Genomic DNA, 16,564 nt, shown 5'->3' with positions numbered 1-16,564 from the left:
CCGTAATCCCGTGACACACTGCTGTCACTCACCGCCGCTCCCCGCCTCGCCAACCAGACATCAAAGGCTGCCCCATACCATCTTACACGCTCTTTACCGGCTAATCAGCCCATTCTTCCCTGAAGAAAGCCTGTGAAATCCCCACGCAGGGGCACTGCCGTCCTGGTGCCCATCTGCCAGGAGGGTCGGCAGAGCAGGCAGCGCTCCCTCCCCAGCGGCTTCTCAAGGTAAGGACAATGCTGGCTCCAAGCCCCTCCTAGGGCCTAGGGCCTCCGCCCTGCCCTCCAGGATCTGGGTGGGAGCTGAGGACATGCCAGTCTGGAAAGCGCTGCCTGGATAACACTTGCTAATGACACTGCAGTCACAGAGGAGTCACCTGTGACAACGGAATGCTGGGCTCCATGAGGTGCAGGGAGAGCAACTCACAAAATGTGCTTCTGACCAGTCGCACCTGGCAGGTCTCCTCCCACCTTCTGAGGGTGCCAACGTCCAGAGGTGGTGTCAGGGTGGCCAGGTCACTCTCACAGTGCAGGCCTCGTGGCTTTGTCACATGCTTACAACCAGAGTTAATAAGCGCAGACACCAGCTACCCCAACCCAAAGACAGGGGCAGCCTCTGGTGCACCGAGCCCGGCCCGCACAGCCGGCACCCGGGCGCCCCGCCTGCGGAGACAGGGCTGTGTCTCGGTCTCTCCAGGCAGCGCAGCACTGCAGCGTGTGGAGAAGCGCCCGCCTCAGACACTGTCCTGCACGAGTGGGAGCTGGTAACGAAGGAAGCAACAGCTTCGTAAAAACTCCAACGCTGGACCCGGAATCAGGCAGAATCTTACCCGTTATGCAGAGCCTGGGGATGCCCAGCCCCTGCTCAGATCAAGCCGGAGGTTCCAGAGTCTTAACCCTCCGGTTTCCAGCTCTGGGTCCTACGGGGCCTCGTGTATGGCCTTTTATGGTCCAAAAGGAAAGTCACATGTAATTTCTCATTCTGGTTCTCAAGACAATCTTGTCAAGTAGCTAAAAATAGAGACTTCCTTTTCTCCTTTGTCACCGAGAAAATGGAGGCAAAACAGGGCCCAGAGCTCACAAGTGCACACCAGACGGGGCTGGACCTGTGGCCCACGTCCCGTGACTCCAAGACCAACGGTCACGCCCCACGCCGGTGGCCCTTCTCCCGCCATTTCACACCAGAGAAACTGGGCCCTGACAAGGCTGATGATGCCACCGGCCCTCGCGGTGACGCCGCCCTGGAGCGTGCTGGAGAAGGTGCTGCCTGCAGGCTCGCCACTAGACAGAGAGCTCGTGGATTGGGGCATTTGCAATTAATGTGCAAAAATAAGGCGACACAATGCCAACTACCTGTCCAGAGTACTCAAGGGTTCTTGGTGCCCACACATCTGTGCAGTGTGTCCTCCACTAACAGGCCGCAGGAGCAATAATGCCAACCACCCGAACCACTCATGGGATCTCCAACACTGGTTCCGGCCAGGGCTGGGCCAGCCGCTAGAGGAACACTGGCTGAGAAAAGAAGTTACACTGTCCTTGCGGAGGGACCTCCTGATGTGTGAAGATGGGCTCAGAGCCCAGTGCCCCTACAGGCCACGCTTCTCACTGACTCTCTTCTCCCAGCTTCCGAGGGAGGGAGTAACTGTGCTCACCTCAGGAGCGCTCAGCACTGGAGCGGCGCTTCAGCACCGAGGACAGCGGCACGGGCCAGAGCCTGCCTGGGGGAGGGCCACCTGCCTAGCTCACCCCTCACCGCTCAGCTCACAGCTCAGCTCACCGGGACAGGTGCGCCACCAGGTCCAACTTCAGGGAACCCACCAGGAGTCTTGGAACAAGCCCAGGCTTTCCAGGGAGGAGCTCCGACAGTGGTAAGTCCCCAGTTACTCCACACGAGCAGTGAAGTCAGCAACAGGTTTGTCTTGCTGTTCCCGCCCATCAGAACCCGACCGAAGACGCCACTAAATTTCTGCCAGTGCCTTAAAAATGTTAGTTAGGTATTTTATCCTCTCGCTCCAAGCACTTATTATACTGAGAGGACAGATACTGGTGATAACTTACCATGAAAACCAGAGTGCAGGTTACACAGAATGCCAGCAGCGACCGGCCCAGCTCACCGCTGCGAACTGGATGCAGCTCTCCATACCCATCAGACTTTGGGCCACTCGTCACAGGACGAATTCTGCGCATCTTACCTTTTCACGTTCACTTTCCTCTTCTTCACAGTCGAGCCACCAAGGTTTTGGGGGGCGTCTCTCAGTCCGAAGCTCTTAGCCACATGGCCCAGGTGGAGCAATCGGATGTGGAAGATGTGCTTCAGCGACCGGGGGTAGGTTGCGTAGGCGCGGATGAAGGATTGCAGGGCTGCAAGAAAAATGAAGGGGAGGGAGGCAGTCAGGGCGGGTCCCGAGGGCTGCACGCACCCCAGCCAAAGGCTGTCCTGGGCAAGGCATCTTGCCAGGCCACAGCCAGCAGTAAAACATACATCGCAACGTCCATCTACACTTGCATGCTTTTTAATTCCTCAGAAACAAACAAAAACCCCCCAACAACAACTCTATAGGCTCCAATCGTCACCTGAATAAACCCAAAATTACTTCGGACTTGACTGTGTGGCACCTCGTAACTCCGGAGGGCAGGGCCCGTTTCCTCATGAGTCCTGGGGCCCACCACAGTACCTGGCACACACAGCGGGTGTAGACGTTGCTGCAAGTGGTGCCTCCACCACAAGCCCCGCCTCCAGCTCCCCAATCCAGAGGAGTCACTGGCACCACTTCATCCAGGACTCATGGGATTTTAAAACCAAATTCATTCTCAAGTATCCAGGACTGACACCGCGCATTCAAAGAAAGTGCAAAGGAAATGAAACAGAATTTTTTATTGGTTTTCTTTCCCCTTTTTTTTTTTTTTTTTTTTAGAAAGAGGAAGGGGGAGACAAACACTGATGTGAGAAACAAGCATCGATTGGCCACCTTCTGCATGCACCCCGACTGAGGATCGAACCCACAACCTGGACATGTGCCCTGACTGGGAATCGAACTGCCACCTTTTGCTGTACAGATGGCGCTCCAACCAACGGAGCCACCTGGCCAGGGTGTGAAACATAAATTTTAAAGGAGAAAGAAAAGGATTAAATTTCGAAAATAGTCCACAAAACAGTTCACCCCTTGAGGACTCTAACGGCTTAGAGATGATCATCAGACATCCTATCATGAAAGTTTCCATCCTACTCTAAAGTGTAGGAAGTGTCGTGTCCCGTCCCAGACCCGGACTGGGTGACTCAGTCCCAGGAGGGTGGAGCTCTGGCCACCTCCACTCACACCCCTTTGAGGAAAGATCTCCCCTTGAATATCGCAGTAACAATGAAAATGGAGTGTCTGCCCTTTCCCGCGGGCAGGGCAGGGCAGGCGGGGTTGCTCTCAAAGCGTCCCCGGCCATCGCTGCTCACTGTACCTCCCAGCCAGTCTCCTGCCACCAGAGCCCAGCGGGCATGCCTGGGGGAGGCGGGCACTGAACAGCAGCCTCCCTTGCCGGCTTGCCGAGCCACTGGACTGGCAAGTTTGCCCGCAGCTTAACCGTAATATCCCAGCAGCACCCGGAGACTGGCGTTTATGAACAGTAATAAAAAGTGTCATTTTAGCAGATCAGCTCCGGGAAGGTCCTGGGAATCCATCAAAGCTCTATTTACTGAGCAAAGTGAGCTCCTTTTCCCAATCGATGAGAAATAATAACCAAGGCACTCCTCTGCACCCCTCTAAGTCTGTGCTTACTCCCCTTTTTCATATCTGGGGACTGGCTGCTTTTTCAAAGAAAACCTCTAACGCTTCCAATGGCTCCTGCTGCCTGGAGGGTTCTGACAGCCGGCTCGACACAGAGCCACAGATCCCGTCCTCAGAGAGCACAGCACACACCTGCCCGGCCGGGAGCCCAGCCTCTTCTCCCCCCCTTTCCCCAGCCCCCAACATGGACTGGTCTGAGAAACCAGACTGAAGCCCAGCCAATGAATGAACTGCGCTTTCCAAGCCTATGCCCAAACGCTGGCTCAGGCCTACTCCTTCAGCCCTGTCCTCCGCTGAGCAGACCAACCCCCACTTCCGCCTGCTCCCCATTCCTCCTCGCCCCACACCAACCCCAAGAGCCTCTGCCCAGGGGACGTAGGGACCGCAGCTTTACATGGATGCTGAGTTTGTCCAGAAGTGGCGGGAGGTGCTGTCTCCTGGGACCACTGGCCAGGCACTATTTTGCACATTTTTTCTGAACCTCCCTGTCGTTGAGGCCCCCGTGTCACTGGGGACGGGGACAGCTGGTCGTCCTCATACCCTAGCGTGGGTGTCCATGCGTGGGTGATTCAGAGAAGCAGGCAGTTCAGGGGCATGGCAGCCTCGTGAGGACCTTCTGAGGGGCCATGTTAAGACCGTAGAGTGAACGGGCTGTGGGGCCAGGACAAGCGGAGAGCAGAGAGGGAAGGAAAGCGGATACTTGGGACGAGGGAGGAAGCTGTGGCCAGAGTGGGAGCACTCCACAGTCCCCGAATCCCGGCTCAGAGCCAGATGGCTGATGAATTAGGGGAAATCTATGTTAAAGTACCCTGCATGGACATTTTGCCCTTTTTCATAGAATGACATTTATTCCTGCATCTGATCAGGAAAGATGGGGTCTTATGGACGCTTAGGATCAAGAGGCAGCAGGGAGCCAAGTCCAGCCTGGCCCCAGAGGAGCACCTGTCTGTCCAGAGTACAGGCACACACACCTCCCGCCCTGACATCACTGCGACCACCACCCAAAGGGGCCGGGGCGGGGGGGTGGGGGTGGGGGCTTGGTACCCTCCTCTGAGCGACAAAGGCCTGGCCTGGCCTGCCTCTGACCCACTGCCTGGGGCTGTCCTGACTCTGAGAAGATCCCTTCCAAGCCAAACATAAACTCCTGCACACAGCAGCCCCTGCTCTTCGGGGAGGCCTGAAGGGGGGAGGAGGGGTGGCGCAAACCGCAGGAGAAGTGGGAATTTGCAGGGAAAGGATTCCACTTATGAGTCTGGAGCTCAAACTTTCGTTACCACTATATTTGCCATTTGAATCTTTAGTTAAAAAGATGCAAGAAATGAAGGAAAAAGGGGTTAGTGCTTCTGGAAACTGACAACAATTACTGCTGGTTATGAACAGTGACTGGGTCAGAAAATTCGAAAGGAAAACAAATGCGTACTTGGCCCAGTTTCCAACTAGTTTTCTGCCACAAAGGCAAAACCCAGCTGCTTTGTTAATTATTCATGAGGTGGGTTCTGAAAAGGCATAAAGGGAGACAAGTCAGGAGTGGGGTTTTGCATATGCAAAAGACTGAAATGCAAAAGATAGCACCACTTCTGGGGTGTGGTAGCTGGCCCCATGTTGTAAATTCAACTTGTCTGCAGTGCAATTACATGTATATCCCCCAACCCACCGAACCCAGTCCTCAGTGACAGAAGAGATAGGAAGAGCAAAGAGCTGGCTGCCTGAAGGGGTGACTGAGACTCGCCACATGCAGTCTGTCCCAGGCCACATGGAACTGGTGTGGAAATCACTTAGCCGATAAGAACAAAGATACCTTTATTTCCCTCCTGGGATGAAATGGATGGGGAGTGGCCCCACTCCAATCGCCTTTTAAAGGAAGACAAGTACCTCTGTTTGCTTCTTGGTGTTAGCAAGGTCAATGGTAATGATGAGAAGACACAAAACCACATTCCCTAAGGATGAGTTACTGTAACAGTCACTCCTATGACCCAGACACCTCAAGTAGTTCTGGTCTCGCCAGAAAACTGCAAACACCTGTGGCCTGGCTTATTGCTTCCATTGCAGTGTGCTTTACACCTGCCATTCTGTACAGCGCAGCAAGCTGAGTCTGCCTAACTGACTGCAGATATCCGAACTCTGCAAAGCCACTAAGCTAGGTTCTTTGGAAACCCCTTAGGAACTGTTGGACTCACTTCAGGGAAATGCCAAGACTGTCTGTAGGCTAGTACCAGACCCCAGGCCGGGAGGATGCATGCTGATCCAGTACAGCGGGGATGGGCGAATACTGGGACTTCACCTTCACCTGTGCAGTTGGCCTGCTCTCTGAGTGCGAAGGCCCATGACAGGCACTCGGTAATACTGGCTGACTGACCACGTTTACCAGCTACTTCCCGATGGCCATGGTCGCCCTGTGGCCCGTCCCCCAGCTTTCACCCTTGCCCCCAAATCCATTCTTTTGAAGCCCCTGTGAGGCCACACACAGCGCTGCCCCAAGCCCTCTGACAGCTCCCATCTGATGCAGGGTGACCCAGGCCCTCGCTGTGATCTGCGTCTGCCCCCAGCCCACACGCTGGCTGCCTTCCTGAGCCCCACTGCCGGGAACCCCGCCAGGGGCCTGGCCTCTGAGTTTTTGCTGTGACCTTCACAACAGCGCTCACTCTGACGTGTTTACAACGCGGCCTGCCTGCCACCCCTTTGCAGCCCGTCTTCTGCTCCATGTCTTACACAGTTCGGATCACCTTCTCACAGACTAATTTGTGTGTAATTTACTTGTTATGTTCATTGTACTCACTGTCACCCTCCCGCTGGAATGTCAGAAAGGTAAGGATTTCTGTCTGGTTTGATCCGACGTATCCCAAGCACCCAGAACAGTGCCCAACTCAACAGATATTTGTTAAATGACTTTAAAAAGAAATTTCGATTCATAAAAAGAAGAAAAGAAAGGATGTCATGGTGTTCGTACACAGTAAGTTCTCATTTAACGTTGTGGATAGGTTCTGTGGCTTTAAGCAAAACGACATATAAGAAAAATGGCTTTGTCACAGCCTTACTGATATAAACAAGAGTTGAGTTCTTGCAGCATCTCATCAACATTTTAACAAAACAATGTTGGACAAAACGATGTTATCTGAGGACCTGCTGTATTGGTAAGCCAGCCAGGCATTTTTCCTCAAAACAGTTGCTCAGTGGTTAGTGTTGGCCCCAGCACCAAAGGGTCTCAGGTTTGATTCCTGATCAAGGGCACATATCTGGGTTACAGGTTTGATCCCTGGTCCCCAGTTGGGGTGCATTCAAGAGGCAACCAATAGATGTGCCTCTCTCACATCGATGTCTCTCTCCCTCTCTCTCTCTCCCCCTCCTACCCCCTCCCACTCTCTAAAATATCCTCGTGTAAAGATTAACAAAACAGACAGAAAATCAGCAGGGAACGATCCAGAACTGTGGCCTCCCAATACGGAGGAAGCTGCATAGCCCAGGTCACACGAGGCTCCACCACAGAAGCCGCCAGCCCTCCCCTCCCCTCCGCTCCGCACTCAAGTCAACTGTTGAGCCCACACCTTATGCTTGGTGATCCCAGGAGACAACTTATCCCATAAAGGGTCTGAATATTCGATTAATGCCCAACTCTTCTGTAAACGCCCTAAGAATTGGGTTCATGGTCTATAGCCCTTCCTCAGCACTGTTCTTTCTCATCTTTCTTTGTACTTTTAAACAGGCAATGCTTAGGTCGAATACCGCCAGCCCGTACTTCACCTCTAATTTCCATCTCTACAGGTATTTCTACTGACAGGTCATATCTCTCCTATCCAGTTTTCAAAGGAGAAAAATGGATCGCTAAGCCCCACGCTGCTGGGTCAAAGCTCTAGTCGTGATGTAAGCCGAGATAAAGCCTCATTTGTGCAAACCACACGGAAGAATGAAATTAACATTTAATATCACTGTAAAGCCTTCCGTGCCTGCCTCCCAACCCCGCAGCATTAGGGAGATTGAAGGCTTTTGCTGGTGAGCAGAGACGCCTGTTTGGCCTCTCGACCTGTCTGTCGGGTGTGCGGGCGGAGGTGAGCGCACGCTCTCTGCCGGGCGGCCACCCACAAGCACCTGGAGACGGACTGACCTCTCTTTGCCCAGGCGACCGTCCCCTCGCAGGAGTGCACGTAATCCTCAAACACCGTCTGCAAGACTGTGGCTCGCTCTTGGGTTTCCTGGGGGCCAACAGCCTGGGGTTGCTGGGAGGGTGATGGGAGGATTAAAGGAGAGACAGTCAGAGGCAGGAATAATGAAGCAGTTTATAATAGATTTAATAACAGTAAAATCACACAGTAACCACCTCGGGGCCAACAGGGTAATCCTTTCAATATTACCAGGGAAAAAGGAGGCTATGAAGATGTTAAAGTCGGGCAAAGACGAGGATGGCTTTGTGACGGAGCAGACCCGGTCTGTTTGTTTATTTACTTACTTACTAACTTTTCTTCCTGGCCTCTTATCACTCACGTTCAAATTGAAAGTCCACTGAAGACACTCTGGGATTTTCTGGGTCCAATTCGGGCATTTAAAACACCAATGAAGCGAAGTTGTTCTCAAATGACTCTTGTACCTCCTACAGAGGCCCCAGATCTTCCCCTTCCTCCTCTGGGCGAGCTCCCAGTGAGCTGCCTGAACTTCGTGCCCCCCCCCCCGCCCCCCCCATTCCAGAGAGCACGTCCTCACCCCCAGGCCCCCCAGGCCGTTCAGATCATTCTTTCAGCCCACCCTGCCGAGCTCCCAGGAACCAGTTAAGGCATGGGCTGTCCCAGCAAACTGTTCCCTATAAGAAACCGCATCTGTATGCATTGAAAGACCCTACAAAGGGGATGTGTTAATAAAATACTTTCATCCTTTAACCATCGCAAAGATTTCCATTCCTTATCGCCTCCCCGCCCCCGCCCAAATGAGTGTTTTGTTTCTTACACATCTTAACACACACACGCAGGTGTGAAGGAGAAACCGATGCAAAAGAACACGCTGTGCAGCCCCGTGTGGCTAACACGCCGACTCTTTGAATGGGGCGATTAGCCTCTGCTGCACACTCCCCAAGAGTCGCGGGGGAGACGAGGCGGCCCAGCTCATGGTCCCTCTGACCCCGCAGAGGACCGGAGCGCCCGGCCGGCTGCCGGCCTGCCCCAGACGCTGAGCCTCTCGCTCTGAGAGCTGCCAGGGAGGAACAAAGGGAAAGAAGAAAAGCCCCCTTCTTTGGGATCGACATTCACCTCTGTATTAAGAGAGACTGAACACCCTGAAAATGTTTTTATTTAATCAGATCATCCCTGCTCCCTGTTTGGCTGCTGACAGTCTGGCTGATTTCACAGTACGTGGCCCTGAGGGCGCCCTCCGCTCCAATGTCAGGAGAACAGTCACTCCGGAGCCGTGTTACGAAAGTGGACATTTGCTGTTGTCATTAACAAGGATTTTTTCAGCCGCTTAACTGATGTGAAATGCAAACTTTCTGTGCTGCCCTCCTTTCGTTAGCCACCTCTGCAGCGCGACTGTCACCTGCCTCGCGTTTTCTTAAAGAGACGAATGTGAAATTAGCGAGGATGCCCTTTCCCCTGGCGGACAGAATCCTCTGTTATTAAAAAGTAAAGCACTTTAATAATGAAAACTTTTCCCTCTTTTTCCTGTGTTTTAACTGTTTAAAATTAATGAGAAGGGCAGAATGGCTGTCAAAGCGATATTGAAAGCCGGGCAGCCAGGACCGAATAAGCACAAAAATCCCTCCAGAGTGTTAAATAAACAGACTCAGCCTCCGAATCCCTCTGTTGGTTATTGTATACATTCTGTAACAGCTCTCAGAATAGATCTGAGAGCCAGGGAGGCAGAGAGGGTTCAGAATTCCAATAAAGGCCTCAAATTAAAGACAGCCTGGTGCGAATTCCAGGAGAAAATTAAAGAGACCTCAAGCTTAAGTGACAGGTGACTTGCTTCTGTGACACAACTGTCAGGGGATTTAGTGATAATATGGCAATATATTACAAAGGGCTTTTCTTATTCCCCCCTTTAGGTTTCAAAATGAGGCATCTTTTTTTCCCAACCCCCCGCCCCCCCAAAAATTACATATACGCACACATAAAAATGTGAGTGTGTATACAAGTGGAATATGTAGAAAGAGGCATTAAAACTGGGTTCACACGTCTGAAATGATGAGGTCAGTTTTAGTAAAAATGAGGAGTTAGTGGCAGAAAATATAATATACTTTGGAAAAAGCATGCCTTACTACCCCCACCCGTTCCCAGAAATACTCTATTTTAAAATTGCCCCTCCTGAGAGTGAGTGAGGCACTTCTCAGTTGTCTTTTGGGGAGGACAGTCTAAATTTAAACTGAAGACAGGGGGGCAGAGTGACGCAGTGCGGCTCAGCCCAGACAGGTAAGCTGCTCCCCTAATGAGGGTGGGTCAGGCCCCGAGGGCACGTGAGCCCCACAGGATGCTCTGGCAACTCGAAGGCACAGATTCTGTGCTGGCTAATGAAGCCAGCCGGCAACTAGTGGACCGAGGCTGTTTGGAAAGACACATTTCCAACAGCTGCATGCACTCAGGCCCTCTGTCTGGGAGACCCTACTGATCTGGAGAGAACAGACGATCAAAGGGCACAAAGCAAGGGCTGGTGATCTTATTTTAATTTCAATGTCTTCCGAGGCCAGTGACAGGTTTTGTTAGAATAAGTTTACAGGCCTATTTCACAGGACAAAAAATCTCACAGGAACGTGCCCACTTTGAAGACTGAAGATAACAATGCCACGCTTATCAAGAAACAACAGAAGAGTTGAAGATAACTGCACCCAATTGTTGTAAAAGTGTTAAGTGGGAGCAGTAGTGGGGAGAGTGGCTTTTCGGAGGGAAGCATGTGTCTTGATACTGCTAACTTCTAAAGCATTTTAAAACTAAATGGAAGGATTTGTTTTAATCACTTTATTGCCAAGCTGAGTTTTATTCCCTAGAAACTTCTGAGTGCTTCCCAGAAAAGTTGAAAGATCAAATGTATTCTCTTTGTAGGTGGGTGAACTCACACACCCGGGCGTGGCTATATATATTTTATATGCCTAAATATGAAATATACATTTTACAGATGCTTCCCTGGTTTGCTTTCTGTTCACAGGAGCCCAGAAACGTACGTGCCAAAGGGACATTTACAACGGACTTCACCCAGGCGAGTGGGGAGGGCAGTGTAGTGAGCCGCCCGGCTACGTGTGGGCAAGGTCCGTCCCCTGGGCCCACTCCTACCTGCCAGCACTGGCCGTGCTGCCCCAGCCGAGAACAGCCAACAAGACGCACTGCACTATGGCAACTAGAACTAAAAGCCGGACCCAGCCTCCACTCTATTCCTCCTGCTGTTCACAACACTCAGGCTGTGTATCCATGTGATCACGAGTAATATTATCAATTTAGTTTATTTGTTCTTTGTCCTCTGAATTCAAGCTAAAATGGGTCAAACAAGTCAGGTTTTCATCAACAGGACCCAGCATGAGTAGTTTCATTTTCTAAGTTAACTGGGTGTTTTGGTGTCAATGAATGCCCACCCTTGCCTAGCACTTTTCTTTCTAAAAACAAAGACCATCAAACCTTAAAAATATCAAAACACTCCATCAGGGCAGGAGCCTGGGGTGTAGAGTGTGTGCAGGGAGCTCTATGCCTTGACTCATTTAAACCTCCCGACCACCCTACGAGATGGGCACTCTGGTTCTCCCCATTTTACAGATGGAAAAACCAAGGCTGGGAGAGGCTAACCAGCCCCCAGTGCAGAACCACTAGCTGTGAAGCAAGGACTCACACCCAAGTGTGCACCCCTGGGCCTAGCCCCTCTGGGCCCAGCAGGCTTCAGGGCTGGTCTCGAGCCAAGGCACAGGCTGGAGGAAAACCTGCCTGCAAGGCCACAGCGGGTGGGTGCTAGGAAAGGGCCCCGTGTCCTGAGGAGCAGAGGGGACCGCGGCTGCGCTGCTCCTCTTCTGGGGAACATCCTGCAGGAGGCCCCACAATGCACCCCACGACCCGGGTCGACACCTCCACCAGGGCCGGGCGCAGAGCGTCTCCGTGAAGAGGGGCTGAGTGGATCTTCCTGTCTCAGCTGTGGCCTCACCGCTTTGCTCTCATTTCCAAGGAGCAGGCAGATGCTAACCTGCCGCTCCTGGTGCCGTGGCAAAAGGCTTGGTGTCACTGCGCGGGCTCTGATGCCACATCTATTATGAACTGATGTGACAATATGACAGTGATGAGTAAGAACCACAGCAATAACAACCAAATGCCCTTTGGTAGCGGTGCTGGGGTTTGGGCTATTTCTTTTTTTTTTTTTTTCGCTTAAAGTATTACAAAGGGTATTACATAAGTGTCCTTTTTTCCCCCCCGCCCTTGACAAGCCCCTGCCCTCCCTTACCCCCCAGTGTCTTATGTCCATTAGTTATGGTTATATGAGTGCATACAAGTCCTTCGGTTGATCTCTTACTCCCCTCCCTCCTGTCCCCCAACCCTCCCTGGCTTTCCCACTGCAGTCCGACAATCAGTTTGAGGCAGCTCTGCCACTGTATTTATTTTTGTTCAAAAGTTTGTAATGGTCTTAATTATCCATGAAAGAGTGAGATCATGTGGTATTTTTCCTTCATTGACTGGCTTGTTTCACTTAGCATAATGCTCTCCAGTTCCATCCATGCTGTTGCAAATGGTAGGAGTTCCTTCTTTTTAACAGCAGCATAGTATTCCATCGTGTAGATGTACCACAGTTTTCTAATCCATTCATCTACTGATGGGCACTTAGGCTGTTTCCAGATCTTAGCTATGGTGAATTGTGCTGCTATGAACATCTGGGTACATATATCCTTTCTGATTGGTGTTTCTGGTTTCTTGGGATATATTCCTAGAAGTGGGATCACAGGGTCAAATGGGAGTTCCATTTCCAATTTTTTGAGGAACCTCCATACTGCCTTCCATAGTGGCTGCACCAGTCTGCATTCCCACCAGCAGTGCACAAGTGTTCCTTTTTCTCCACATCCTCTCCAGCACTTGTCGTTTGTTGATTTGTTGATGATGGCCATTCTGACAGGTGTGAGATGGTACCTCATTGTTGTTTTGATTTGCATCTCTCGGATGATTAGTGACTTTGAGCATGTTTTCATATGTCTCTTGGCTTTCTGAATGTGTTTGGGCTATTTCTTACTCCATCCTCCAGCGTCCTCATGAGAAGAAACCACCGTCATCTTTACTTCGAAGAAACTAAGGACTAGAAGGGCCAGCAGTGTCGTCACACCGCTGAGAAGGGGGACCAGGAGTGACCTAGGCCACGCTCCGAACAACTCTGCCCCATGGCCCCCTCAAACAGCTCCCCCGGGGCCCTGCGCATCCCGCAGAGCTCTCCGGGGCCACCAGGAAAGTTGTGGGGGCAATAAAAACCTTAACTAGAACCTGCAACCGCTCCAGAAGAGCAGAGGCGTCAAGACCAGGCGTGCCCTTGGTCACTGGTCAACTGTCTTGATCGTCACTCTCAGGAAAGGTGGTCCCAAGTCCACTGTGGCTGGGAGGTTTTCCATAAACATCGCCTAAAACAGCTTGTTGATCAGCTGAGTCTTCAATCACTTTTCTTACTCACAGGGAGCTTTGTTGTGTACCATTTATTGACCAATTTTCACTTCTATAAGAATGGTTTCCATGACCTATATAAAAAGGAATGTAGTTCCATTTTCCTGGTTTGGTTACTACAAGGGAGGATATTGGTGTATAAGGATGTGTGCTTTGAAATCAGACCGCTTGCTCTCGCATCCCAGGAGGACGAACGACTAGTGTGCCCTGGCCAATGTCCCTTCACCTCTGCAGCCTCGGCTTCCTCATCTACAGAGTGGGAGGTTAAATGGGACCCAGCCTGTGAACAGCCTCGTGTAGTCCCGAGTCCAGAACCCACAGAGGTGACAGACGCTGGGATATTCCTCTCCTTTCCCTACGTATTCTCCGACCAAGAGAACTTAAGTCAGGGCCAGTCAAATCCAGTCCCCGACTCGGGGAGAATATCGATCCAAATTAATACACACACTAGCAGATAAAAAACCTCTTAAGCTTGGTCTATTTGGCTCTGATTTTCCAGTCTATCCTCAGGCATCAGAAAAGAAATGTGAAATATCCAAATAATTAGTATATCACAGACAAAGTTACTGACAGCAACACCACACACTCACTCTCACACTCACTCACACACATTCACACTCATTCTCACACTGACACACACTCACACACTCACTCACACACTCACTCTCACACTCACACACGCTCACACATGTGTGACGCTCTGAGTGCAGGACTGGTGGGGATGCCTGCCTGGCAGGAAGACAGCCTCAGGAAAAAGCGGTCGCTGCTCAGGATCCCCTTACGGAACTGCATGGGCAATAAACATTTTTCCTCTTAATGATCTCAACTTTCCTCTTCCTCTATGTACTGCACACAGTAAGCAAATGGATGAACTAAGTGTGTCTGAAAAGAGACATGCTGTCTTGGGTGGACGGCCTCGTCAGTTGTCCTTGGTGACAATTGGAGAGGGCCCGCTGGGCTGGGCGGGAAACGCCTGTGGGCGCGGTAAGGCCGAGGAGTGGCCTGGGCCGGGAAGCCTGCCTGCCGGGACTTCCAGGACGGACACTGACCCATTCACTGGGTGAGACCAGCAAACACTCAGAAGCAACGGAGAGAAAAGACACAATCAGATTTGGCCTCAACTGATGTTGCTGGCCCTCAAATATGCACTTTACTTGATAGGAAACAATCATCCGCAGCAAAATCTCCGCTACCCCAAGTGGAGAAGTGAGTCCCATCTGTTAGCAGCAAACAATAAATAATAAAGCTCACCTGGCCACCACCTCGTCTGGCTTGGAAAGAATCATCCCTTGTCAGAACAGACAGAATATCATCCATCTTCATCTCAGAAGTGCTGTAAGAGAAAGAGCACAATAAACACTCCTCTCCCAACCACCCAGATCCGACGCCCAGGACCGGCCCTTCTCATGGCAGATGTCACGCAGAAGGAGCACTGCACAGGGAGGGCCTGGTCTCACCCCCAGGAACCTGGGAGGAAGGGACGGGGGGACTAGTCCCAATATGTCGCTTCCTCCCGCGTGAGTTTTAAGTGGGCTGCATTTAGAATTTCCTTTATAGGGGTCAGCTCTCTTTCTTTCTTAATACTGATTTCAGAGATGGAGAAAGAGAGATAGAAACATCAATTTGTTGTTCCACTTATTTATGCATTTACTGGTTGATTCTTGTATGTGCCCTGACCGGGATCCAACCCACAACCTTGGCATATCAGGACGACCCTCTGACCAAAAGAGCTACCTGGTCAGGACAAATGTCGTTGTTTCTTAATAAATCTCAAATACTAAAGAAGTAGGCCTGGTTATTGATATATTATGTTGACTTGAGCAAGAGATGATGACATAAAAACATTTCAGATGGTCCCTTTTGTTTAGAATTTAATAAAAAGGCGGGGGCGAGCTTAAGATCCTTAACCGTTGGGGTGAACACCCAGTGAAGGTTAACAGGGGCCAGCACCTGCTGTGCACTCTCCTCCAATCCGCCCGAAGGATCTTCATGCCTGTCCCTTAAACACTAAGGGGAGGAGCGCGCTCTCTGGCGAATGCAGAGCTATGTGCAAACAGCCGAGAGCAGAATGTGGGCATCGGCCATGACCAGAGCCACGGAGCCCAGACAGCCGTCCCCCCTGCCTGCAGTGGAGCCACCGCACAGCCATGGGAAGTGCGTGCCGTCACGTATCAGAGACCAAGGAACCGGGAGCAGCTGACGCTTCCCAGGGAGAAGGGAAAAGGAAGGGGGAGTTCTGGGGCAGAAAAACAGATCATAAAAAAATAAGTGATTTTCTCACACGTTGTTGTTTGTTAAAAAATGTAACGGCAGATTAAAACACGAACAGCAAGCTCTAATGTGGGACCAGGCACCGCTCCCCCTTTCCCCTAAAGGTTACTCTGCCGAAGCTATGAATGAAAATGTCACGTCTCCGACAGCTATTTACCTGAAATGTGTCACCACGTCCCTGCACGCCCCAGCCCGCAGCCCCCTCTGCTGCAGCTCCGGGCCGTGGATACGGGAAATCTTTGCACAAAAGCACGAGTCAGCCGGGAAGGCAGAGTGCTTACTGGAGGGAAGGAGTGGGGGAGTGCCCATGATTTCTTCGGGAATCTATTCTTCATATGCGAGAGGACTGTTACGGCTTTGACCTCGCCTCTTATTTATGCCTGGATGTCTGAAGGGGGGTGAAAACACAGCCCAATCCTATCTTTTCCTTTGACTGTCTGACTTGCCTCTATTCATCCCTTTCTTTCTTGAGGACAAATGACGGAGGAATACAAAAGTAAAAGAAGCATAAGGACTTGGGGTCAAATCTTGAACAGGCAGAAAAGAAGGAATAATGCCATTCACAGTCAGGCACACAAAGAACGAAACACGCCACAGGCCAGCTTTCCCCGTGCACGGCAGCGTGGCACGCCTGCCAGGGCCCGCTGAGACGTGGTGTGCGGGTCCGCATGACAAGCTGGACCACTGACCCTCCAGGAACAGGAGCTGAGCGTGCACTGGGCGACTTACAGTGTGAGGGCCCTCCCAGCCTCAGAAACCTCTGCTTCTGGGGAACAAAGCGCATCTGCTCTGCTTACTGATGGTTCTATCAACAGATCTGAACCACCCACCTTACCAAAGAGGAGGGAGGTAAATAAATAAATTCAGGGAACTGTCTTATGCCTGATCTAAGAAACACACATTTTGATGAAGCACTTACATTTTAATAAACCAA

The 16,564-nt window shown here is 51.4% G+C and overlaps 1 protein-coding gene across 1 annotated transcript in view; it reads right to left on the bottom strand.

The window, feature by feature from the left end:
- Positions 1 to 16,564, bottom strand: part of DDX31 (DEAD-box helicase 31) — a 59,697-nt gene that overhangs the window by 8,194 nt on the left and 34,939 nt on the right. Inside the window, exons 17-19 of the mRNA XM_070430384.1 lie at positions 14,611 to 14,692; positions 7,875 to 7,986; positions 2,192 to 2,360 (exon numbers count right to left, since the gene is read on the bottom strand). Of these exons, the coding sequence (XP_070286485.1) occupies positions 2,192 to 2,360; positions 7,875 to 7,986; positions 14,611 to 14,692 (363 nt within the window). The remainder of the gene's footprint in view (positions 1 to 2,191; positions 2,361 to 7,874; positions 7,987 to 14,610; positions 14,693 to 16,564) is intronic.

This window comes from Myotis yumanensis, unplaced genomic scaffold, assembly GCF_028538775.1.
Source record: "Myotis yumanensis isolate MYYU_CA2020_CCGP unplaced genomic scaffold, mMyoYum1.0.hap1 SCAF_12, whole genome shotgun sequence".
NCBI classification, from domain to species: domain Eukaryota; kingdom Metazoa; phylum Chordata; class Mammalia; order Chiroptera; family Vespertilionidae; genus Myotis; species Myotis yumanensis.
The sequence above is the reverse complement of the archived record's forward strand: the minus strand, read 5'-3'. Positions and strand labels throughout refer to the sequence as shown.